A 24,983-nucleotide genomic window follows, 5' to 3' on the forward strand; every position below is an offset into this window, starting at 1 on the left:
GTGTGTGTATACCACGTACCCTCCAGCGCTTGAGAGATTTTGAACAATATATACACGGAAGATCTTGATATTAATTCCCCCATCATTTCCTCCATTTTTTTTGAATGGACACTATTTCCTTCATTATTAGAAAGATTATATCGACCAGATGAAAATAGTGATATGATTTACTTCATTATTAGAAATTAATAGCACCGGACGAAGATCTTGATGTCCATATGGACATGCATGTGTCACGTCTAAAGGAATTGACTAATACCTGGGTAATATAATATATATATGTACTACCTCTGTCTTGAAAAATACTCCTAAGTTTGGTTTCATTCCTGTTATCCTGTTTACTAAGTGTCCCTTTAGCCTGAATATAACGGCTAAACGGCAACCGATCGATTTGAATAGCGCAGTGACTGACGAGGAATTACAGTACACAAACACTTAAAAAATTTAACAATCCCAGAAGCCAAAAAAGACATAACCTAACTAACAGTCAGAACTCAGACTCCCACGGCACCTACCGGCTCGTCATGCTCGACCACCTAGTTCCTTGTACCTATCCCCTACGCGCTGAACAGATGCAACAACAACCTTGCAGGAAGAAAACAGCTAGCAGACATTCCTTAACCTCACCGCTCGTATCATCTGCCGCCCGCCCGCCGGCCGGGCACAATCTCGTCGTCGATGGGGAGCAGCGCCATCATCCAGGCCAAGCTGGTGAGTGCAAATGTGCAATACACACACATACACATACACTAGACATGCAAATGTGCCATCATATCCAGCGCCATGGATCTTGTTTGCAGGTGCTTCTCGGGGACCTGGGAGCCGGGAAGACGAGCATCGTGGTTCGGTTCGCCAAAGGGCTCTACTACGAGTGCCAGGCACGCACTACCACATCGTGTGATCGTGATGTGCTACGATACTTGTGGTTTGGTTTTCCCGGTCTCGATCGTTTTTGTATATATTCTGACGTGTTATAATTAGTTTCCACCAGGAGTCGACGATCGGAGCCGCCTTCTTCTCGCAGGTGCTGTCCCTGGACGAGGCCACCGTGAAGCTCGACATCTGGGACACCGCCGGCCAGGAACGCTACCACAGCCTCGCCCCCATGTACTACCGCGGCGCCGCCGCCGCCATCGTCGTCTTCGACATCACGAGCACGGTAGGTGACTGCCAGACTGACTGGCCTCCAACTCCCCACACCTGATGAGCTAGAGAAAGCTCCTGCTCCTGCATGCCCTGTTTTGATGGTGTCCGTGCAGGACTCGTACGTGCGAGCAAAGAGATGGGTGGACGAGCTTCAGAGACAAGGTAGTAAGTACTTGCGACTACATGACTACATTTCATTTCGTCACTTTTATATTTTCAGTACTTCTCAAAATCGATCACCTCCTCCAAGAGTTGCTGTTGTTGTTGGCTTCTTGCATATGCTGACCAAAAGCAGGGAATCCACATCTGGTGATGGCGTTAGTGGCCAACAAGGTCGATTTGCAAGAAAGGCGGCAGGTTGGGACTCAGGTAATCACGACTGTATATATATATATAACAGTGATTAGAGCCAGCTTTTCACTATATGTACACTCTCATGTTAAAATTCCTTGCACCCGCAAGACAAACACACCTAGCTCTGACCTTGCCTGCAATCCCTTCTCTCCCTTTCTCCTTCAGGAAGCCATGGACTACGCGGAAGCAAACGGCCTCTTCTTCACAGAGACCTCGGCCAAGACAGCGCAGAACGTCACCGAGCTGTTCTACGAGCTTGGCAAGTGCTTGCTGTCTCAGCTTCAGTATCTTCAGTCTTGCTGGTTAGCTAAGCTAACCATGTATGTGCTGTGCTTGTGCATTGCCAGCTGAAAGGCTGGTGAAATTGAGGCCTAATCGCCCCGCTGGAATGATCCTGCACGACGCCCAGCGTAGCGGCGACGGCAGCAGGTGGCGCTTCTGCTGCTCCGGCTGAACCAAGCAACAGAATTTGTGATGATACATATATGTTGTGGAAACGTTCTATTGGCCAAAGTCATGCATGGAAGAATGTACCCAGGTCAATCTTACTGTTCGGTTTCATGATATACAGACTGATTATATGGAGTATATGGAATTTCAAAAGTTCACTAACCAAAAATTTGTGGTTGATATGATGAAAAACTACATACATATTTACGCATCAAGAAGATCTCCAAGGGGAAAGATAGCAGAGGATTCTGCATGAACTGAGCTTTGCTTTGTTAAAATTTGTACAGCGCAAGTGGTAAAAAAACACAAAAAATTGCAGTTTGCATATCAGCCTATCAACAAAGAATAACTATGCACCATCACTCGTAGTCTATAATTTAAGCCCTACACATGCAAGGGGTGAGAGGGTTCTCCCATAGGTCATAGTGCGGGAAGGTGGGTTCGGGGAGGCCCGTTCGTGTCTGATGGGTGATCATCACGTCCTCCACGAAAGTCGCCCACGGCATGTAAGGGTCACCAAAGAACTTGGACATGAGACCCTTGTCTGGCTTGATTGACTTGAGCCTGTGGCGGCCCATGTAGCGACGGTAGCCAATGATCAGCTTGGCGAAATTGCCACCGTGGGTCATGACGAACACATCTGACTTCAAGCATACCAGGAAGTCCAACGCAGCAAGGCTGGTTACATGCTTCTTGAAAGGCTCCATCTCTTCCTTGCTTGCAAGATCTTCTTTGCTAACCTGCAGTTAGCAAAGACTAGGTCAGTTGTATGTACCTTGGTTAGCTGTTTCTTGGGCAGATTCTATAAATATTCATTGGTAACAAGAAGGTAACCATCTCAATTATACATATTCCTTTGAGAATCATTTGCATCCTGGATATATTTTAAATAGCAAAGGCAGGAAAAGAAAAACCTGCTAGATAAAGTAAACTTCAGAAGCACCTACCAGATTGGGGAACATATTCCTCAAGGGTGCCATTCTGTTGTTTCCACCATACACCTGCCCTGATGCAACATATATCTGAGTTTCCTTCGTATACCCCATCGCACGCAAAATAATTCCTATTTCCCCAGGCTCAAGGGGGCAGCGACCTTCTTTTCTCTTTTCTAGTGCTAGTGACCATAAGTGAGATCCATTCTGCAAGCAACAAGAGACCAGTATATTCAAACAGTGCATTCTCCAGTGAAGAAAGACCCACCATTCTTTCATAAAGCTGAAGAAAAACTGAAAAAATTATGGTATTAAAGAAAAACTGAAAGTTGACATCACCTTGTACCGCCTTGGCCATTGCTGCTGTCTGTAAGTAGCCATCATAGCTTTCTCCTCCCTAGTTCCAGCAAAATCACAAAATGAAAGGCCCACCATTCCTTTCTCAAATCGCAAATGAAGAGCCCTTCAGAAGCAGGTGTGATCGAGCATGAGATATCAATTTGTCAACTGCAGATAGCCAATTCTCAATAGAAGAGAGTGAACTAAGCTTACATGTATGGATTTAAACTTCCTGTTCGATTCCTCATCCTTGTTGCTAGCTTGTCAGCCATTTCTTCAATGTCAGGTAGAAACTTCAAAGCATGATAATTAACTCGGCACCTCAGTCGGTTAATCTCCGTTGGAACATTATCATATCTGAAACAGAATGCTTATACATAACTAACAAATCTAAAGATGTATCCAAAGGGTAGGACAATGGTTTACTCAATACTTATATTGCCATCTTGATGCTGTGATACACTTACCCTAACCTATCAACAAACGGCTTGATAGACATTATCTTTTTCTCTTTGATCCTTGGAAGCACATTGTCAATATAAAATTGTGCTGATGCATACTTTGGGACATTTTTCACAGTGCGCCTGTTACAACAAACATACAAAACCTTAGAGGCGAGAGTTACAAACAAAATCTCTAGCTGCATCAACTTTGCGTAAGCATAATAACTCTTGCAAAAACAAAGTGAACAATACAAGTCCAGCAGCAATTTCCAGTCAGGTTGCCCTTCTGGTTCATGAGGTTGAGGTGTAATAATCCTCACTAGCAATCATAATGCTTATACAATGACAAAAGGCAGTATCACCAATATCAGTATAAATCCTGTGTGTAATTTTTAGCAACAAGCTATTCAGTAGATAACAGTTAAGACACAATGGATAACTGAAAATGAAGCAACTAACTTTATACTAGTGAAAAGCTCATCCTTTTCTGTAAACCAGTCAGGAATATCTCGAACAATGCGCACATCCTCCTTCAAATAATTTATAAAATGGTCTACATCAAAGATGTCTTCGAATTTCCTGCACAAAGAGATAGAAGTTCTTAACTACTACAGGAATCACAAAAGAGAACACATAATGTAAACAAAAAGGGTAACCATAAGCTGTTTAAAAGGAAATCATAGTTCAGCACTTACGTTTGATCTTTCCATATCTGGTCCTGCTTTAGCACTGGTAGAATAAGTGTAGCATTCATTATCTTAGCAATTGCAACAGCATTACATATCTGTAAACAAATAAAATATCCCAACAAAATTAATAAATGTGCAATGCTACTAAAGATAACATGAAGACAAAAAATTCTGGCAACAGAACGAATGAATGATGATCTTCTGAAACTCATATTAAGAACGAAACATCATAAAGACAAAATTATAGAGTAGAAAGAAGTTTAGTTAGGTCAACATTTTCCATTTTAAGTCTAATAGCGACATAAGTCAGGAATTTACTCTTTCAAGGAAACTACTCAAGGGGAAAAATTGTGAAAGGCACATACGTACAGCTATACGTTGCTGGTTTAATCCACCCTCAGCGTGAATAAATATAAACCCAGAAGTTTCATTCTCTGACACGAGGTCTGCAAAATACAAATCAATCTGCTTGTTGTCAGGTTTGAACCATAGCTTCAAGTGAATGTGTCTTGTGCAGTTGTGCTAAGTTGCAGATTGATAAACAAAAACAATAAGGAGGAACTAACACAATAACACGATTTGGAAAGTCATAACTTGCAAAGTTAAAGTTCTTTCCCAAGACCAAGAGGGCGTGTATCCATGTATAATGGAGATCCTTAGACATGGTGCTTTCGTAAGAAAACCGGCAGGTGCTTATAAGGTCAATAAGGTGCTTAAGTTTGCTCTACAAGCTTAAGATGTGCTGAGAAGGTGGTTGAGCCTATTTAGACTCCAATTTGCTTCAGATAGATTAACTTCTATACGTATGTTTAATGCCATGGCAACATCATGTCTTTAACAGGAATTATTAGTATTTTGCAACTTTTTTCTCAGGATAATTGTTCTATTTAAAATTAACTCTGCCGTTATACAGATTGCTCATCCATGATTACTTTTGTCCAACCAGTGTAATTCCAGATGAAGAGTGGAGTGTCATCAACTATCATGGCTCACATCCAAGTCAATAGAAACAAATCAGGGTGATAAATACGGCAAACTAGGATATAACCAAAGCAGTCACCATATTAGCATATTCTTTTTAGCTAGAACACTCTGATTTTGTACTTGCCTGAGACCTCATGGCTCTGACGCTCAGCACACGGCTTCCACGAAGTTGCTGCTGCATGAGGATTCTCCCACAGAGAGTCCCGCTGGCTGACCTACAGCATAAATATACCAAGCCAAACAAAATCGCATTCAGGCTCCAATCACATTGCATGCACAATCAGGTTCCCCTGAATGAATGCATTGCTCAAGTGAAGGCCTCTTTACCCTGGGGCAATGGAGCCGAATCCCCTCCTTGCGGCACAGGTACGGCGCGTTCTAGGGTCCAGAACCAAGACGAGCGTAAGCAGCGAGTTAGAGATCTCGATGAAACCTAACGAATATGATATGAGAGGAAGAAGCGATCAAGGAACCAGGAACTGACGAGGCGTGCCCAGACGGAAGGTGCGGAGAAGAGCGCAGCGAGCGCGAAGCAGGCGATTGCGGCGACGAGGATCCGGTAGGAGGCGGAGGCGGCGGGGGACCTGGGGTCCTCGAGCGCGAGGAGGGAGCGGACAGGGGGCGGGAGTGACCACCTCTGGTGGGGGCGGAGCCCGTCCTTGCCGCCGCCGCCGCCGACGCGGGGGGACGCGACCAAGGGCGAGGACGCCGACGCCGCCTCGGCGTCGCGCTTGGATGGAGAGCTGGTGGCGCGGGTCGCCGCCGCCGCCGCCGCCGTGGCGTGCCGCAGCTCGGCCATGGCCCCGCCGCGCGGCGGGTGCCGCCGCTTCTTCTTTTCCCTTGCTCCTTCCGCGGCGGCGGCGCTAGTGTGTGTAGTGTCGCGGTGGCGGTCTGGCGGAGGCGACGGCAGCGAACTGTTGGGATCTCCCGACTCACGAGTGAAGTGTGGCGAGGTCGGGTCGGGTTCGTTGGCCTGGGCCTGGCTGCGCTACCCGAACAGGTGTGTGCCACGGTCACCGACGCACCGGCTCGCCGCCTTCCAGTTCCAGATGTGTTCACTGTTTGCTCGCAGTTCAGGACGGCTTGAGCCTGCACAGGAAGCTCTTTTCTCGTGGAGGAATCCTTCTGAATTTGAACTGATTTATGCAAAATTTTCGCTGCCTAGAGCTTCAACATAGATTCGACAAGATGTACTCGTTGGTGCAGTGCTGCACCTCTGCTCGCCACATCTCCCGTGGCACGGTATAGTTTGTAGAGATCTCTTGTTTGTACCAGCCCAAAGAGGCAAAGGCACTAAACATTTGAGTCATCGCAAAATCTGGGAGTGACAGTTGAGGCACTGACAAAGTGACAATATTAACGCAATGATTTTGCGAAACAAATTATTCACAAACAAAGCGGAGCATCGGAGCAGATAGGGAAAAAAAAAGGAACTCGATTGACTATGTAATATGTATATGAGCGGTTGAAGCCTGCATCTGATTCTGATGCTAATCTACAGTTAACATTTCATCACACGGGAAACAAAAACGTCGAAGACTATATTACACTAGAGGATTAGGACAACGCCGGTGCCCACTAGTCAGCTACAGCTAGGATCAGAACAAGAGGTACGGCTGCTACGACGGATCTTGCAACGACTGATTCCAGAGCTTTTTCCTCGCGATCAAGACTCGTTCATCACCTGTTGTGAGCGCATCTTTCTTAGGTCTCACCTCAAATGTCCAGTCATCCCATCTTAGCACTGGTAAAAGCTTCTTGATGTAGTTTATGACAGCAGCTTTGTCTCTGATGATGGCGTACCCATAAGGCCTAAGGATGCGGTCCATCTCGATCAGAAGATCCTCCAGGCTACATCCCTGTTTCTCTATCTCCGAAAATAGGAGCCAGGCGTGAAGGAGGTCGTAGGTGCGTGGGTACGTCGAGAATGATTCACACCTTCAGTTAAACAAATCGTAAATAAAGAAACTTCATCAACCATATGTAACAGCAAGTAAGGAAGAAGACACGGGACAATGCACAAGAAATTTCTTTCAGTGTTATCACCATATCAGGAAAAAAAATAACTACGGGAGAGGTTACAAATGGAAAGAAGCGTCTTTAAAAAAATGGAAAGAAGCAACAGAACAGGGCACCTGGATCAGATGTGTTGATAGGCCTCATGTTTTTTTCTTTTTTCTTTTTTTTTTGAGAGGAGGCCTCACGTTTCCAGTTTTGTGTAATCATAATAACGATCCAGGTAATTTTCTAATGGATAGAACTATGGCCTCATCAAGGCTCAAACACTCCATCCACACGTTCCAAAATATGACAGCCAAACTACCTCAATTTCTGAGGACCATGTTTATAACTGCAGCCACTATGCTAGTTGCAGAAATTAAAAACTACACACGGTTGCATCTTAGAAATCAAACAAGATAATATCACCCCTTTCTACACATGAAAACGAATTTATATGGACAACCATGAGAAAACAAGTTGACAATTTATATTTACGGCTAATTAATTGCAGACTAGTCATGCAATCAAACTGTTATCTGTATGCCACAAGACAAGACAGCACAAATGTAACAGTTCTAATTTCTAGATGAGCAAATTCCACCTTGAAACAATTAAATAAATAGATGGGAAGTAGTAGGCAAAAAAATCTTACCAATTGTGGATAGTCCCCATTAAACCACGATCATATATAACCTTCAGCTTTCCAGATTCCGTGAAAGGAACTACATTCATTACCCAGACATCCTTTTTCTTCAGAGATGCTGCAAACCCACCAAGGTTAGCACTCATATCCATAACATTTCTGAAGGAATCCTTCCGTATCTCAGACTTCATGTGCTTCCAGTACTGAATTACTCTAGAATGCCAAATAGCCTGCAAATAATATTTCAAGGTCAAATAGATCGCCATCAGAAAGGGGTATATGTACCCATGTTGGAAAACACTGGTGTTTCATACTAACTCACATTGTCTTCAGAAAAATTGTTTGAACTGATTCCAAGCTCTTTCAGGCAAGGTGGTGGTGCTGTGAGCCTTTGTGGCCAGGGAAGTAATTCGCTGCCTTTAGCCTTGTTAACTCCTGTTTAGGTGAAAAAACATGCCAAGATCAGATTTCCAGTGTGCTAAACTAAATAACCAATAGGGCCTGACACATGATTGATACCTGAGCTATTTGTATAGAATGACAACTAGGTTAACCATTTGCATACAAAAATATGCAAGGAAATACAATTTGTAGTTCCAAAACCAGAAGAACATGCCCGTTGAAACTTTTTTTTGAAAGGAACATGCCCGTTGAAACTCAACCAAATACAGAAATACAATGCTATGATTTTCAGATTACATATGGTTATGGTGGTTCGACACGAAAGATGTACAGAGTTTTGGAAAAATGGTACTGCAGGTTATATTGTAACAGTAAAAGTTCGAAAAAGTTAAAGGATGATCATTTCACCAACGGTGACCAGTAACTATGTGTTGTGACTGTGCTATTACAAATTTTAAGGTATTTTAAGGAAAGGCGCCAAAATAGGGCCCGTGGTGTGTCCCAAAAATAGTAGAAGGTAACCACCACACGTGAGTGGGCATCACCAACAAAACTTAAAAAATGGAGTAATCTATGAGATGTACTCATCTATATTTGCACAATAAAGGGGGAGAGAGCAAACCAACTTGGGTTTGAACCTATTGGTAGTTGGATGGGCAACCCGAGCAATGACATTTTGGCACCATGTATTTTTCTTCACATATAATTGATATAAAATTCAAACTCCACAAGGCAGTATAAACTATTATGGTACTTGGTGATCTGAGGGGAAATGAAGGGAGTGAACTTACTCTCAGAGTATGGAGTTTGGCATGCTTTCATGGGTACATTCCAAGCAGCATCTGGATCATCATCATGTTCGCACATGGGGGGGAGTGTTCCAGGCTCTCTCCTCATAAAGCATCCATTAGTCAATGGTTTAGCCCATATCACTGTCTGGTTCTTCTTAGATGCAACGCGCCAGCACATCCTTCGAGCAAGGTCACTCATCTGTCTCCATATCTTCCTGTTGAAGGGGTCCAAAGCATAGGCCTCCGGTGATGAATACACAAAATATCCTCCAGGCCTTAATACCCTATCCACTTCCAGCAACAAGACCCCATCCCTCTGCAGCCAGTCAATCCGACAACGCGAGCAATGTGCCATTTCGAATGAGCGGCTTGGGTATGGCAGCCTCCTTGTACCCAACACACCAAGGGTTGCCGGGATCCCTCTCTCAAGGGCAAACTGAATTTGATTTTCATGCACGTCATTGGGAGCGAGAGACATCGCAAGTATATCATGCGAAAGAAGGTAAGCGCCAAAGCTGGCAACCCCACAGCCGACATCAAGCACATTCCTGATGTTCCCTCCATTGTTGAGCTTGCCATTTGGAAAATTCAGCATCTATCACGATTCACGACAAATAAAAAACATTGGTCACATTAGCCTACGATAGCAACCGTGTGCAGGAGATTAGCCTCAGGAATATCTCAAACCTGCGCAAGGTGCACAATATACTTGTCAGCGCCAGTGTGGAAGTGGGTGCCCCCACCAGGGAAGTTGATCTTATCGCCATTGACGACCATCCACCGCTGGTCTGACTTCTCAGCAGCAAGGTGCGGGTGGGGTATGTTGGCCTTCCAGACCTCGTCCCTGCTCCTCGGCCACCTGATGGGCACCTAGGCAAGCATCGTGCGCACATCACATCACATCAGCGTGAGCATGAGAGCAACACAGACAAGGTGCAAGTGCAACACAGCACTCTGCAATGTAAATACGCGGTGGCTTCTGCCTCACCTGGTAGCCGTGGGGCGGTGGGATGAGGCAGTTGAGGCGGCGCGACGCCGGCGGGCAGTGGCGCTCGTAGTGCTCCATGAGGGAGAGGTTGAGGCGGAGCCGGAGCTCGTAGTGGAGGCGCCGGTCCAAGCACGGGATCAGCTCCGAGTGCCGCGCGTCGCACACCTGTTCGATTTCGAACCCCCCACGACACACGCACGCGGGGTCAGCACACTCAGCCAAGCACAGAGACCGCCATCACGACTCCGTTAACGAAACAAGCAGAGAGGCGCGGGGGGTGGGCGGCCGCGGTGCGCACCGGGATGGAGGAGACGACGAGGTCCGCTGGGAGCGCTTCCGTCCCCTGGGCCCGGAACCGCAGCCGGAGGGGAAGGCGAGGGTGCGCGCGGCGGATGGAAGGGGCGAACGCGGCTCCGTAGAAGAGGCAGAGGAGCGCGAGCGCGACGACAGCCGCCGCGAGGAGGGACGCGAACGCGCGCCTGCCGAGCGCGCCACCCCCGCCTGCTCCCCTGCCCTGCGGCAGCGGCGGTGGCCTCATTGCCGTTCCCGTTCCCGCTCGCGCCGCGCGGCGTGATGTATTTTACCTCACTGGTCGCCGCGCGGCGTCGGCATGGGTGGTAGCGGCGGCGGAGCGGGGCAGCGTTCTGGGGCTCACCTCACGCACGCGGGCGCGGAAGGCGAAAACGCGTATTGGCGCCGTAGGGACCAGTATAGGGAAGCAAATGAGAGCGGCGGATTGGTGGGAGCAGGATGGCAGGAGGCGCGGCAGCCGGCAGGGAAGCCGGAAGCGGGTGGGGCCCGGGCCGCGGTCCCGTCGTCACCCGTGTGTGAATGCGTGGCCGTGTCCTCCTCGGCTCCTCGTGAGGCGGGCCGCTCAACCCGCTTCGGCTGCTCGCACCAGCCACGAAACGCTGGGAGCCCACTGGGCCAATCGAGAATCCGCATTCCCAAGCCCACTTTAGGCATTACTCTCCTCCTCGTCTCAGGCACCGGCACCGCTCCCTCAGCGTCCCTCACAAGCCGCTCCCAAAAGCCCAGAACCCTCTCCTCTCGAGAAGCGCCGCGGCGGAGAGAAGCCGCCGGCCGCCGGTCGAGGACCCCGTCGCGTGCCTTGCTTCCTCGACGAGCCATGCCCATGGTGAACGGAATATTTGAGTACTGGGGTTCGTGTCGTACGCCGAGATCTTCCCTTTTGTTCTCTTATTCTCCGATCGCGCCTGCTTTACTGGATATCATATTAGGGTGCATCGCCCTGCTTGTATTGTGTGTCTGTCTCGTCGTCTGCTAGTTTGTGCTGGTAATCGGGGATGCTGGATCCAATGTAGAAAGAGCGAGAGGTTCGATCAACTTGTTCATCCCCTAGGGTTCGTAGATGACCTTTGTGTGATTTTTCTTTTGCCGTGTTTGTCTCGGTCTGTTGATTGGGGAAAGGTTTTGGTTGTTTCCTAGGTGGGTCTGGTTCAGGTTAAGACGACGTGTCTGCTAGCCTGCTACTGCTATTCAGTAGTATGCATTGCTGCTTCCTTCTGTAAATTTCCTTGATTGGTGTGGTGTGATTCAAAGTCTCGTAAAAGCATGAATTAGGGATGGGTGATTATTAGTTTATGCAGCCATTGCAGCAGCCATTACATTGTGCTTTTGTGGGCTTAACATTACATTTACTCCAATGCTCCTATTCAATAAACTTTGGTTACATTCTCTTTGACGATATATTATATAAATGCAATTGATGTTATAATTGGATATTAGCACTGTCAATGGCCTTGCTCCCTTAGAAGAAATCTCTTACTTCCTGCAATTTGCGATCTCAATAGTTTACCTTATTGTGGATACTAAAAGGTATGCTAACATTTCCAGGAGTTGTGGTCAGACCTGGAGCGACAGTGAAGTGTGACCCAGGAGAGTTCTATTGCCATGTTTCACAGGTTGGTTTCTACTGGTAATAATCACTCTTGCTCTATCTTGTTTTTGGGCGGTTCCTGTTTTTTTTTTTTTTGACTTTTCAGTTGTTGGTCTTTTTTTAAGATAGCATTACAGGATAGCAAGGGGAATGAGGATGTCAGAGTTTTTGTGAAGGCTGATGGCAAAAAGTTTCTAATTGGAACACTATCAGTTGACAAATACCCTCAGTATACAACTAGTTTGGTGTTCGAGAAGGAGTTTGAGTTACTACACACCTCAAAAACCAGCACCATCTCTGCCCTTGGCTACAAATTTAGGCATTGCAACAGAAAATATCCTTTCTTTTTACTTTCTTCAATATTTTCAAAGAAGCTTGAACACAAATTTCTGTTCCTTAACCGCTTCTCTGTCTTTTATCACATATGACAGCGAAACAAGTACTGAAGAGGGTAATGCTCTTGTTCTTTCGATATTGGACATCCCTTTTCTTTTATCACTTGGTATAAGCAGCATAGTGATTGATGTTTCAGGTGATGAATCTAATGAGGAGGTTCCACAGGCTATTCCATTATACCCTAACGCAGATGGTACATCCTTGTTCTACATTAGCAATTTTATTTTTGAAAGTTAAGATTGTGTTTCTTCTCTCTGCGTTATGACTGCACACTTATACATGTTTAGCACATTTATCCACTATCCTCATTGTATATGTGACAGAATCCACTAAATTAGATAATATGGGCTCATATTTCTATCCTGGAAGCACTGACTTGCTTAACAATTGTTTACGTTCAGATGATAAAAGCAAAGAAAGTAAATGTGGTGTGGAGAAGCCTGCTGCTACTGAATCCTCTAAATCAAAGGTTAGCTTGGAGGAAGCAAAGGTTCCTGACAAGCATAAAGCTGATGTTGGTGGCGATGACAATGATGAAAGTGACGAAGATGTTGATTCAGAAGATGGTGAATCGGGTGATGATGAGGTTGGTATAAGTGAGATATCATTTCCTCCATGTTTCAGTGTTTTCTCTCATTTCTCTAGATTGTTTTGTTGTGATACCAGTATAAAGAATTGAGTAAACAGCCAAAGTATAAGTCATTTTGTTGTATCACTGAAGATAACCTAGGTATTCATCTATTGTGAACCAAATTTCTTATGTATACGATTATACTTTTTTTACTATGTTTATTATATACTACTATTGGTTTGGGTCTGTTATCCACTTCCTGAACCATTTCTACCAGCACTGGATATCACGTGTATTCTGACCATATTATTCTTTTGCTGACATGGTTGATGCTCAGAGTTCCAGTGATGAGGATGATGGTGAGAGCTCAAATGAAGATGATGATGAAGACTCTCCAAAGGTGTGATCTTCTTAAGCTGATTTTTTTTACATTCTCCTTAATCTTTATTTTGTATGATATCCTGATATTGGTTTTTTTATGCAGAGTACTAAACGCAATAATAGGCCAGCAGAAACACCCTTGAAGACACCTCCAGGGAAGAAGGCAAGGATCACAACACCATCTATGGGCAAAAAATCTGGTGAGAAGTGTTACATTGGATCGCAAACTTGTATAGCTGTATAGCTCATAGTTCTTTTGCATGGCACCGGAATCTCACTTTGTGATACTTTGCAGTCAGTGATGATGCTAAGAGAAGTAACCACGTCCATGTTGCAACCCCTTATCCATCATCGAAGCAGGTGAAGACGGCTCGCTCGATCATTGACAACTCTAAGCAATCCACTGGCTATGCCTGCAAGTCGTGCAGCAAGTAATTTCGCGCCTCTTCTATCAGAAATTTTTCCAACTAAATGTAGTCATTCATTCTCATACATGGACGTCCTTTTCTGTTGTGTTCAGGACTTTCTACTCCTCTGTCGGTCTGGAAACTCATTGCAAGGTGAAGCACAGTGCGTGTAAATGAATAGCATTCATGGACTAGGGTGTTAAGGAAGTTCGTTATCTGGCAACTGAATTGTGGGTTGGAAAGTGTGTTTCATTCGTTTACTGCTATGGCAGGATCACAATGTCTGATGCCTATTGGTCTTCTAGAACATGTTAGTGTACTGCTAAGCTACTGTTTTATCTGCCCAGATTTTTCTGCCGAATGGCTAATTGAGATTTTCTGGACGAATGATGTCTGGTTGCACTTGCACCTTGCGTGTTCTAGCTTGTAGCGGGTGTTGAGAATTTTAAGATAGAATCCCTCAGGCCTTGTTTAGTTTGCAAAAAAATTGGTTTTTGGCTACTGTAGCACTTTCGTTTTTATTTGACAAATATTGTCCAATCATGGAGTAACTAGGCTCGAAAGATTCATCTCATAAATTACAGATAAACTGTGCAATTAGTTTTTATTTTCGTTTATATTTAATGCTCCATGCATACGACCAAAGATTCAATGTGACAGGGAATTTTGAAAATTTTTGCGAACTCACCTCAGTTCCTTACGTAGGGCATACTAGCATTTGAAAGAACAAAAGGTAAAACTTTTTGACTAATAATTAGTCAAAACTAGCGTTGAAAGTCGAACTATAGATCGGCATCCCCCATTATTTTATTCTAACTGCTAAAAAGAAGAATCGATGGTCGAAAGCTTCCTGTACTTCACATATTGGAGATTCCGAGCGTCTGATAAATCCATTCGGGCTGTCAGTTATCGCTGCGTGTCTGATAAATCCATTCAGGTTGTCAGTGATCACTGCGTTTTTATCTTAGAGCTGCTCCACGACTCCATTGGCCATTGGTGACGGAACAGATGATAAATAAAGTCACACTCATATGGCTACAATTTCCTAGCGTTGGACTCCTTTTTCTCACAACCACATTATAATTTATAGCATGCTTCTTAAAACTGCACTTCAAGAATCATATAAAACTTCATACATTTAAAATGATAACTATAGCCTATAGGGATACATTACATCGGAAATGGAACAGTTGTTTCAATGACAATACGTCTCAAATGCAATACTCGTCTCTTTTGTATACAAGAGAACTATCCAAAGTAGCCTAAGATTCTCCCGCATCAACTCTGATCAGCGGTGCTTTGCTCGCATGTTCTTGGCGTTGGCGTTGCTAATCCTTCCTTCTACCATGCTTGCGTCCTCATTCTGGGCGCGGATTGTGATGTTCGAACCCTGCAAGTAACTTGTAGATGGATAGCCAAGGTGAGGCATCCGAATCCGAACCGTGTGCAGTGTGCACAGTGCAGTGCAAACCTTTGGCTCGCGGAGTCTTGCGTTTTTGTTACGAGGGCTCCGATTTTTTGTTAGCACGGTAGTACTTTTGTTTTTATTTAACAAATATTGTTCAATTATGGAGTAACAAGGCTTAAAAAATTCATCTCATGATTTACAGACAAACTGTACAATTAGTTTTTGTTTTCATCTGTATTTAATGTTTCATACATGTGATACAAGATTTGATGTGACGTGAAATCTTGAAAAGTGTTTGGTTTGTTTAGGTGAACTAAACAAGGCCTTATTGTGGGGACCGAATAGAAATCCAGTAAGGCCTTGTTTGATTTCAAAATTTTTTACAAAATGGACGCTATAGCACTTTCATTTGTATTTAACAAATATTGTCCAATTATAGACAACTAGGTTCAAAAGATTCGTCTTGCAAATTACAGGTAATTAAACGGTGTAATTAGTTATTTTTTTTATTTATATTTCATGCTCCATGCATGTGCCACAAGATTTAATGTGATGGAGAATCTGAAAAATTTTGCAAAATGTTTTGAGTTCCGTCGAAATTTCTAGTCATAACCAAGAAATCATATATAGGAAACACAGGTAAATAAAAGAGACATATTACCATATGCTATGGGCACTATTTCACTATGGTGTAAGCACACACTATTTAACTCTTTTTTGACATGGTGGTGTTGTAAATTATTAGTGAGCATAATACCACTAGATCTGGTCCATTCAATGGAAAATTGAACATCCAAGATTACATGCAGTGCTTAAGCTGTAGGAGCGGTGGCCACTACACTGAATCTGGATCCCGTCCATTCCAAAGAACGCTGATAAAGCGTGACCCACGTCACATCATGTGTCGCGGCTGCCCACTGCCACGTGGCGGTGTATTAGTGTCTAGTTGGAGCTTCGTGGTTCTACCCGCAGCCCCGAAGGTCCGGCAAGACCCTACTACGCCCGTGGTGACCTTATTCTTTCCCTCCTCCCGCCGCCGCCATGGCTATAAGTGCCCTCTGCCCCACTCTGCCTCATCGCCTCCTCCTCTGCCCACTTTTGGTGGTGCCAATATTACCTTCACCTGGTCGCTATCTCTCCCTTCCCCATCACTAGACCAACCTTACTTCTCTTAACCCCCTTTTGTAGCCCACTAGAAAATAGAGAAAATGAGAGGAAGAGCATAGTAGAGGACACACATTTGCGTGAGCGTCACATATCATTTGTTAGAGTTTGCGTCTTCCAAATGCCTCATACAACAACGACAGGAGGCACACACTTATGCTAAGAGCATCACTAGTCATTGGTTAGAGTTTGCGCATTCCAAACACCTTATACAACAGCACAAATATATTGAATTTCTTCTGTAATTTTTCTTTGAAAATCCTATAAATTCATCAAACATGTCTAAAAAGGAAACTTTACCTGAAGATACCAAACCTGACTCCAAAACCATCCCTCGGTATAGATTTCCAAACGGACGGCACGGCCCTAACCTGGCCCAAGCACTATTCGGCCCGACCCTATCGTGTCGTGCCTTGTTGGGCCATCGTGCCAGCCGTGCCGTACCGAATAGGGCCGTCGTGCCCAACCCTCGGCCCAGGCACGGCCCTATGGTGACTTGGTCGTGCCGTGCCGTGCCGAAGGCCTGTCGGGTCTCCCAGGTCCGTCGTGCCGCCACCGCTCGCAGACGCTGATGGAGGCGCGCCGTCGCTGCTCGCCGAGGACGCGCCACCGCCTTAGCCATGGATCCCCATCGCGCGCGCCTACACGAGGATGCGCAGCCGCCTTAGCCGCGTCTCGTTGTCTCCACGCCGCTGAGCCACTCCTTGCGTCGTCATCGTCGCTGCAGGTGAAAAGAATGAGAGAAAGTTGCTTTTATACCTAGGTTTGAGATGTTCTAAGTCAATCCAACGGTCAGGAATAGTAGAAATCAATCTAACGAATAAAAGTAATCGGATCACTATCGTGCCGGTCTATTAACCGTGTCGTGCCCGTGCCGTGCTGTCGGGCCAGATCTTCGGCCCAGGCACGGCACTACGTCGTGCCCGTGCCGGCACGGGCACTATGAGTTTCGTGCCCGTGCCGTGTCGTGTTTTTTCGGACCGTACCCGTGCCGGCCCAACGTGTCTGGCCCATTTGAAATCTATACCCACGGTAGCACCGAAAAAGCACCCCCAGCTCCGTCGGCCGCACCCTCACCAGTCACCACCGCACGGCGCCCCCCTGGAGGCCTGGACCACCCACCGTGACACTCCCCACCACCACCACCCACGCCGGCGCTGAGGCAGCCCATAACCGCCGTCACCGCCTGCCCGGCCCCTCGCTATCCGCGCCGCATGGCCGCCTCGTACTTCAACCACTCCTCATCCTCCTACCCGCCGCCGCCTCCCCCGCCGGGCACCTCCCCGTACGGCGCGTACCGCCACGCCTACCCGCCGGCGCCGGCGCCGGCACCCCCGGCCTTTTACGGCGCCTACTACGACCGCGCGGAGCAGGCTCTCCCCGCGCGGGACGAGCTCCGCACCCTCTTCATCGCTGGCCTCCCCGCCGACGCCAAGCCGCGCGAAGTCTACAACCTCTTCCGCGATTTCCCCGGATACGTCTCCTCCCACCTCCGCACGGGCAAATCCTCCCAGGTTTTCTCCTCCCCTTACCCCAACCACGCTAGGGCTTGCACTTGTGGCATGGAGGCCTTCTGTTTGTTGTTCCTCTTTCGTAAGCTATACTTAACCTAACCGACCTGTTTTTTTTTTCGTTGCAGGCGTATGCGTTTGCTGTGTTTGCAGATCAACAGTCTGCACTAACTGCCTTGAGTGGCACAAATGTAAGTGCTGCATTACTGCATACGACATCGCTGAATAGTTATACTGAGTGCAGCTAAACTATTGGTCCTACACCCATACAATTTTCGATTCACCTTGCTTCTGAAGTGATTCTTTTCGCGTCAGAAGTTATGGATGCTAGTAATATGTTATAAAGTTGCCAGCGGTGTTGTTGAGCTGTTTCTTGCTGCAGGGAATGGTGTTTGATCTTGAGAAGAATTGTTCTCTTCATGTCGATCTCGCAAAATCCAATTCCAGATCGAAGCGCTTGAGATCAGGTAGGCAGTTGCCCTTCAGTTCGGAAACATATTTCTTTCATATGTTCCTTCTCTTATTGACATTGACCCCACTTTTGTTATCATTCAGATGATACTTCACCATATTCTCCTGAAAAAAGAACTAGGAAACCAAGGGGATTTCCTGATTCAGGTATCAATCAAGTAACTTCTCGGGCAGCATGCCATGAAAGAAAACCATCTGTACTTTTACACCACGACGATGTTAGTGCTTACAGCTTATTGCAGCTCCACTACAATCACTTGAACAATATATAAGCTGTTCCAAATCCACAGCTCTTCTCCCTCCTAGCAGCCACGATTGATTTCTAACTTTCAGGGGGATTAGTTTATCTTGAGTTCCTATAATATATATTCCACTATTTTCTTTGTGTTCATACGCTACTAAATGTGTTACCAGTGACTTCATATCCTCAATGAAGTGCCTCTTTACTCACATAGCTGAAAATTCTTACAAAGCACTCACCTTGCACGTCTTTGGCACACTTTGCGCCCTATCAGGTGCTGGAAGCAATATTTACATATCTGGAATGGGTAGTTCTTCACACAGCTTGAGTGGTTATCCTTCTGCACAAAGGTTACGGCACACTACTCGAGCACAGTTTTATCATGTGATTTTGTTGGAGGGACCAGCTTAAGCTACCCTCGAGCTCATACTTGAATGTAGATCACCAATCTAGATTGAAGCTATGTTTTTAGGAAATTATAATTGACATTGTTCCATTTTGCAGTTACACAAGCCTTGAGTCTAGTGCTTCTCTCAGCAAGGTAAGTCATGGCCTCATACCTTGTTCCTTGATATGCGTGTGTAGGACATGCTTTAGTCTATACCTATCTATAAAGAGCTAAAATTTCAGTCTGCCAATAGATTTTTTTTCTGCCACCATGTCTCCGAGTCATGTCCGTTCTGTCCACCCAGTTGAAATCCAGTCCATCGTATCCGGTCCGTATATGACTATCCCATTAGCTAGAGAAAACGCATAAAGATCCATAATCAGAGGCATAGAATCCGCATCAAGTCCAACTACATCTAAAATCAAATCCAAATACAGAGGAAAGCGTATAAAGATAGATAATTAGAGGCACTACAACATGGAATCGTAAATTTCCCAAAATATAAAAAGAGCAAATCTGGGCCCTAATATTTAATCGCAACCAAATTGAATCCAAAAAAAATCTCTCAGTCAAATTAGAAAGCAGCAGAGTTGGAGCCAACACGGCAAAAAATTCCCAAATCCGTAACACAAGGTGCATGTGATAAAAAAAGAAATTGTAGGTAATAAATACTCTATATGAGAAGCAATGTACAATCGCATAAATCTAGGAAGAAACAAGCCGTGCTCAACCAATTTTATTTGCTAACATCAGATCTAGCAGTAAAGACAGGGAAAGCTAACCAGCTAACTTAGATATAGCACCAAGGAAGAGACGAAGGTTCTGGTTCCAGCCTTGGCGAGAGTAGCAGCAGCTAGCCGTTAGAGAATAGGTTGGCTTCACAAGACATTGTGTTGGAGTCGCCGCCTGCGGATGGAAACACGAGAGGCAACAGGCCATGTGTGTCTTGATTCCCGACTGGTGGTGTGAACTGTGAACTGTGAAGCAGCGCGCGGCGGCTACCAGGAGGAGTGGGAGGACGGGAAGATCTGAATGAGATTAGGGTTTAGTTTCCCAATATATATTGCTTGGTAGATGGGCTGGGCCAAGAGTGTTTTGGGGCTGAAATGATATAAAATGCATACAGAGTTGCTGGGTAAAATTTACCTTCAGGTATGGATATTATGCATTCGTTCCTACAGTGCCCACTGTAGATATGCGGGTATGGGTACTATGTAGTCATACCCGCACCCGCTTATCTAATAGGTAGAGATTTTTGCCCATTATAAGACCCATGGGTGATGATATCATTCTATACCCGCGTTCTTATTGGGTAAAATCTATCCGTTACTCGGGTTTCAGGTGTGTATTGCCATCTTGAGCAGGGAGGCTCGCTGCCCGTGCGGCCACCAGGGACGCAGGCCACGCGGTTGCCAGAGCACTTGAGCTCCTTGCTCGCGACCGCGGGATTCCTAATTGCCACTTGTAGGGTGCCTTGATGGAGCCGCATGTGACCATCGCTACACGCGAGCTGGCATGGATCGGCAGGGACACTGCTGCGCGTGAGCTGGCATGGATCCGTGGGGTGCATGCGACCATGAGAGACGCGGCCACTCGATCGCCAGGACGCTTGAGCGCCATTGTAGGGCAGCTCGACGAAGCCTCCTGTGTGGCCACCAAGGATGCGAGCCACATGGCCGCTGAAGCACCCGGTCTCGCCACTCCCGACCGCCGAGAGGCCCGAATGCCACTCCGGTCCCACGTGCCTCGAAGCCGACAGTGACCACCAGCGTCGGCGCTCCTCTCTCCGGCGACTGGTGCGAGAAACACGAAGGAAAAGGAAAAGAAATGAGCTAAGATTTTGGGGAGCCTAAAGTTTTGTTCTGCACAGGCGTGTCCTCGACCATCAAATGGATTAGATGGCTCAGATTGAGCCAAGCCTTATCAGACCGGTGGACCTACGTGACCCAGTGCGGGTGTATGGCCCAGGCCCTGGTAACCATGCTTAAGACCTTTGCAGCCGTTCTGCAGGCTGAAAGGCCATAAAGATCTATTTTCAAGATTCAAATTAAAATAAGCAAACAAAGTCTCAATTTAATTTATTTTCAGTGCTTATAATTTCCTATTATAGTTAAATATTTGTTTAAACACTGTTAAAGTAAGTAATATTGTCCGGTATATAAATTAACTCATCTCCAAATTTTAAGAGAAAACAATAAATTATATGTCTCATGCTCCCGTTGCAACGCACGGGCATTTTTACTAGTGTTTTAAAATTAGACTTTGAAGAAATGAAACAAAGATATTGGATTTGAGAGGGGGGGCACTCCACCAGTGCAATCGATGTAGTTACTTTGAGATTTTGATATAAAAGGTTTTCTTTTTTGTGATATTCATCCTTGATTGTTCTGTATGAAGAATTATATGCCATTTCAACAGATAATTCTTGTATTTAAGATGGAAGATGTAAACACTTGCCACAAAGCTTGCTACCTTTTACCAAGTTGTATCATTATATGAATGGGGGACACATTTGGTTGGTTCCAGTCACAACACGTCATAGTCACAACACGTCATATTTTTCTTTAAAAATAGAAGAAAAGTTGTCCATGTCAGTCGGCCAGTAACATGTTTTTGATCGTATGTTCAAACGATGATGAATGTAACCTTTGATGTTGACCAGCTAAGTGAGCCATATATTACAAACTGAACTTGTTCAATGGAACTCTGAATAAAGATCCATGTCTCTACAAACAAGAACTGCAAAGCTTTGGATTTAAGAAACAAAAATGTTTTGATGATGTTAGCTTTTAGTTTATTTTCTCCTGTTTTTGGACGAGATCTTTATTTGAAGAGATGTAAGCCTTATGTAGTATTTGTCAAATGCACTTGCCTGCAGGACCCATCCACATTTGCCCCTCAAATTAATCCTCCATGTCCTACTCTCTTTGTTGCGAACCTTGGTCCAGCTTGTTCGGAGCAAGAGCTGATAGATGTTTTCTCAAGGTATTTCCAATAAACTGGTGCTTCATGAGATGAGTTACCATCATATGAAATTTTTTATTTGGTTTGACACATATTTTTGTGATTAGTTGTGCGGGATTTGTGAAGCTCAAGATGCAAAACAAGCTTGGAGCTCCAGTTGCATTTGTTGATTTCAAGGTATATGTGGAGAAAAGCACCATTCTTCCTGTGCCCCTGATTTCCATTTTAATTTATTTTCTTTGAATCAGTGATGTGAACTATCATTGCCTATTCTCAATGTCCAGCCACTATGCTGGACTTAAGGGTGAAAACTCTGGTATTGGTATAAATACCGTTCTGTTCTGTCCAGATTTCTACATTTGACCCACTCGAATTCTTATTGATGGTCATTCCAATCGTTTTTTATTTTTCTGTTTTTGGTAAATCTGAAAACGGGACAAAAATGTTATTACTATTTTCGCTTTTCCGTTTTTTCCTGGGATATCCCGCTTTTGTCCGCATAGAATATCCCGTTTTAGCAAGTGCAATTATGCAGCAGTCATCTATGACACATCCTAGTAGCCTTGTCATCTTATGGTCTTGCACTCTTATACTCTTGTCATCTTATATGAACCTTATATGGTATGAATTAGAATTATTTATGTGTTGGCAGTGTTGCCATGCTAGGTCGGTAGGTAAGTTTGTGATGTTTCTTGGTTCTATGCTTTCCGTTTTGTCTGTCTGTATCCTCACCGTTATCGATACGTTCCTGTTCAAATTGATCCGTTTTCAATTTCCATTAAACCCCATTTCTGGCCTTTCCCATTTCAATTTCGTTTCCGTATTAAAATGTAAAAGTGAAAACAGGAGAGGGTTTATCCTGACCGATCCTGTTCATTTTCATCCCTAGTTGGACTAATGTTTTTTTTGGTTAGGTGACTTTAATATACAGGTTTAAACTTGTATGATGGTTAACTGTTCAATTAATGTGAAATATAGAAGCTTTAATTAGAGCTGACACAAGAATTGCACACTTGATTTCATCAGTAGGCAGATATGGGAAATGCAATTTCCTAAAATGAAGCCAAGAAGACATCTTAAACCTTCAGAGTACCTAATCATATTCCTTCCTAACGATTGAATTCTTCAGTGATTCTCTGTTTAATGTGTTTTGTAGTCCAAGAAATTGAAACTGAATTGCAGTTATGCCGTTTTGGTATTTGCTCTAGTGAAGCAGGTTATGAAAGGACAACATGTATTACAATATCACTGGATCATTATACATAGCTAGTTCCAATTATCTCAGTTTGGCATGTTAAATATTTAAGATGAACTCAATCAATTAAGGTTAGGTTATTATTTCTTTGTTTGAATGTTTTGTATACTTTCAGGTTTATCTTACTGTATAATGTACATGAATCTCATTGGCTTGCTGCATACACAGTTGCTGATACATACAATGCCCCATTTAGTATTTATAATAATCTACTGTGTACAGAGTTTTGAATGCAAAGCTGTTGTGATGTGATGCCATTATATAGTGGGTAGCAACCTTAAATAGCTGAAACTAGAACTATGTCTCTTACAATATAATTACTCCTTAAGATTTTTGTACACTACTGAACTACTGTTATCTATGTGTTTGAAATTCTTTCCAAACTTCAAAGTAAACCCTAAACCTAAGTCCTTATGTCTGCAGGATTCAATCAGTTCAACTGAAGCCATAAATCGTCTCCAAGGAGTTATCCTGTACTCATCACTTGGTGAGGGAATGCGTTTGGAGTATCCTACAATTAAGAAACTTATACTATTATTATATTTTGCTGCAATTTTTATCTTAGGGTTTATTTGATTTCAAATTAATCTGAAACATCTAGTCTGAGATTAGTTCATGCCTGTTCAGTCTCACCTCAATTCTTGAGAGATTGGCATTGCAAGTTACAGATTACCTTTAACAATCATTGTAAAGTAACTATTGTATCAGATTGCCAACGGGTGCTAGACCAAGTGGTCAAGCACTTTCCTGCGGCACCCCAGGTCCCAAGTTCGATTCCTGGGTGGGACGAATTTAGGAACCGGCTGGTGTGTGTGTGTGTGTGCGCACTTCGGTGCCGCATCGTTCACTGTGCCGGCTGGGTAAAAAATCCCCCTCGCTGCTGTGGCAAGCTTGGGGGGTTTCTCGGTCGGGGACTGAGGTCTTCTTCTTAAGAGTCTAGTCCAGCCTATGTGATCGTTGTGGGAGCGCTATAAGTGCCGCACGGCCATAGGATCTGGCAGGCGTTTAATACTGTGAGGGGGTCTTCCCCTCACCGGCCGAGTTTTAACTATTGTATCAGATTAAACTAGCTTGAAACTCTGAATAGCGATGATTGCAATACTTTCCATTCATCTTTCTTGTACTTTCAATCTAGTTCCTTAACATGTTTTAGATATGCAAAATCACGGATGGGCCTTTGGAAGCGTGATAAGCACCCCTAAGTGCAGCTGAAAGACGATACAGCAGTTGTTCTCCATTCAGCACAAGCGGCAGCTGAGCATACTCAAGGATGTTTGATGTTCGCAGGCGACTTGTCCTGACACCCGAGTTCAATGACATCTTCATGCAGCGAATGTTCTGCCCATGAGTTAGGCTATGAGGTCCTTCAGACGCGTGACATTATGTAACAGGGTTTGGTTGTATCTCAACAGTTATTATTACCTGTACACCTCTTCTTTTAAATTTCCTTCTCTGGATCTTGCCTCCTAGTCCTCTTCGGATTTTAAGCTAGGATTGCCCCCCCTGTTTACAGTTGAATTATTATAAGAAAATCAGTTGTGCAGTATGAAATCTGTTGTACCTGTCGACGGGTGACAATAAGATCCAAGTGGGATTGTGGGGCAATGGTATAATAATGTGGGGCGATGAGTGTACTGTGAATAGTGTGTCTGCTGTTCGCATCCCTTGTCTCATGTGAAAACAGAAATTAGGGGGTGTTTGGTTTGCCCTGTTATATTTTACCGTTCGTCATATCAAATGCTTGGATACATACATGGAGTATTA

The 24,983-nt window shown here is 44.7% G+C and overlaps 5 protein-coding genes and 1 long non-coding RNA gene across 7 annotated transcripts; 3 read left to right on the top strand and 3 right to left on the bottom strand.

Annotated features, from left to right (window-relative positions):
• On the top strand, positions 593–2,254 carry LOC8065097 (ras-related protein RHN1). The gene is made up of 7 exons (XM_021450588.1): positions 593–711; positions 801–878; positions 992–1,159; positions 1,260–1,308; positions 1,442–1,515; positions 1,666–1,759; positions 1,848–2,254. Exons 1-7 carry the CDS (start codon positions 679–681, stop codon positions 1,952–1,954), a joined length of 603 nt encoding a protein of 200 aa, XP_021306263.1. The 5' UTR covers positions 593–678; the 3' UTR covers positions 1,955–2,254.
• On the bottom strand, positions 2,181–6,322 carry LOC8063774 (uncharacterized protein At1g04910). Its single transcript, XM_002438855.2, has 11 exons — positions 5,822–6,322; positions 5,665–5,715; positions 5,462–5,552; positions 4,723–4,799; positions 4,360–4,448; positions 4,124–4,243; positions 3,689–3,805; positions 3,435–3,578; positions 3,222–3,345; positions 2,898–3,089; positions 2,181–2,690 (listed from the first exon to the last, which is right to left on the bottom strand). Exons 1-11 carry the CDS (start codon positions 6,134–6,136, stop codon positions 2,328–2,330), a joined length of 1,683 nt encoding a protein of 560 aa, XP_002438900.1. The 5' UTR covers positions 6,137–6,322; the 3' UTR covers positions 2,181–2,327.
• On the bottom strand, positions 6,678–10,716 carry LOC8065098 (probable methyltransferase PMT9). Its single transcript, XM_002438856.2, has 7 exons — positions 10,461–10,716; positions 10,163–10,327; positions 9,862–10,044; positions 9,175–9,769; positions 8,304–8,416; positions 7,991–8,211; positions 6,678–7,275 (listed from the first exon to the last, which is right to left on the bottom strand). The coding sequence occupies exons 1-7, from the start codon at positions 10,698–10,700 to the stop codon at positions 6,957–6,959; spliced, it is 1,836 nt and encodes a 611-aa protein (XP_002438901.1). The 5' UTR covers positions 10,701–10,716; the 3' UTR covers positions 6,678–6,956.
• Positions 10,753–14,225, top strand: LOC8065099 (histone deacetylase HDT2). Of its 2 annotated transcripts, none has more exons than XM_002437435.2 (10): positions 10,753–11,325; positions 12,020–12,087; positions 12,188–12,396; positions 12,485–12,513; positions 12,595–12,651; positions 12,860–13,044; positions 13,367–13,429; positions 13,514–13,610; positions 13,706–13,841; positions 13,931–14,225. In XM_002437435.2, exons 1-10 carry the CDS (start codon positions 10,773–10,775, stop codon positions 13,992–13,994), a joined length of 1,461 nt encoding a protein of 486 aa, XP_002437480.2. In that variant the 5' UTR covers positions 10,753–10,772; the 3' UTR covers positions 13,995–14,225. The 2 variants fall into 2 exon arrangements, with proteins under 2 accessions (XP_002437480.2, XP_021305986.1); XM_021450311.1 differs by having other exon boundaries at positions 12,188–12,381; positions 12,494–12,513.
• Positions 17,434–24,933, top strand: LOC8063776 (U2 small nuclear ribonucleoprotein B''). Its single transcript, XM_002437437.2, has 10 exons — positions 17,434–17,903; positions 18,029–18,091; positions 18,283–18,367; positions 18,456–18,518; positions 18,887–18,962; positions 19,117–19,153; positions 21,879–21,985; positions 22,072–22,141; positions 23,643–23,725; positions 24,373–24,933. The coding sequence occupies exons 1-10, from the start codon at positions 17,604–17,606 to the stop codon at positions 24,419–24,421; spliced, it is 933 nt and encodes a 310-aa protein (XP_002437482.1). The 5' UTR covers positions 17,434–17,603; the 3' UTR covers positions 24,422–24,933.
• Positions 19,255–19,903, bottom strand: LOC110431259. The gene is made up of 2 exons (XR_002448696.1): positions 19,783–19,903; positions 19,255–19,352 (listed from the first exon to the last, which is right to left on the bottom strand). It is a non-coding gene; the product is annotated as an uncharacterized LOC110431259 (long non-coding RNA).

The sequence above is a fragment of the Sorghum bicolor genome, chromosome 10 (assembly GCF_000003195.3).
Source record: "Sorghum bicolor cultivar BTx623 chromosome 10, Sorghum_bicolor_NCBIv3, whole genome shotgun sequence".
Lineage (NCBI taxonomy): Eukaryota > Viridiplantae > Streptophyta > Magnoliopsida > Poales > Poaceae > Sorghum > Sorghum bicolor.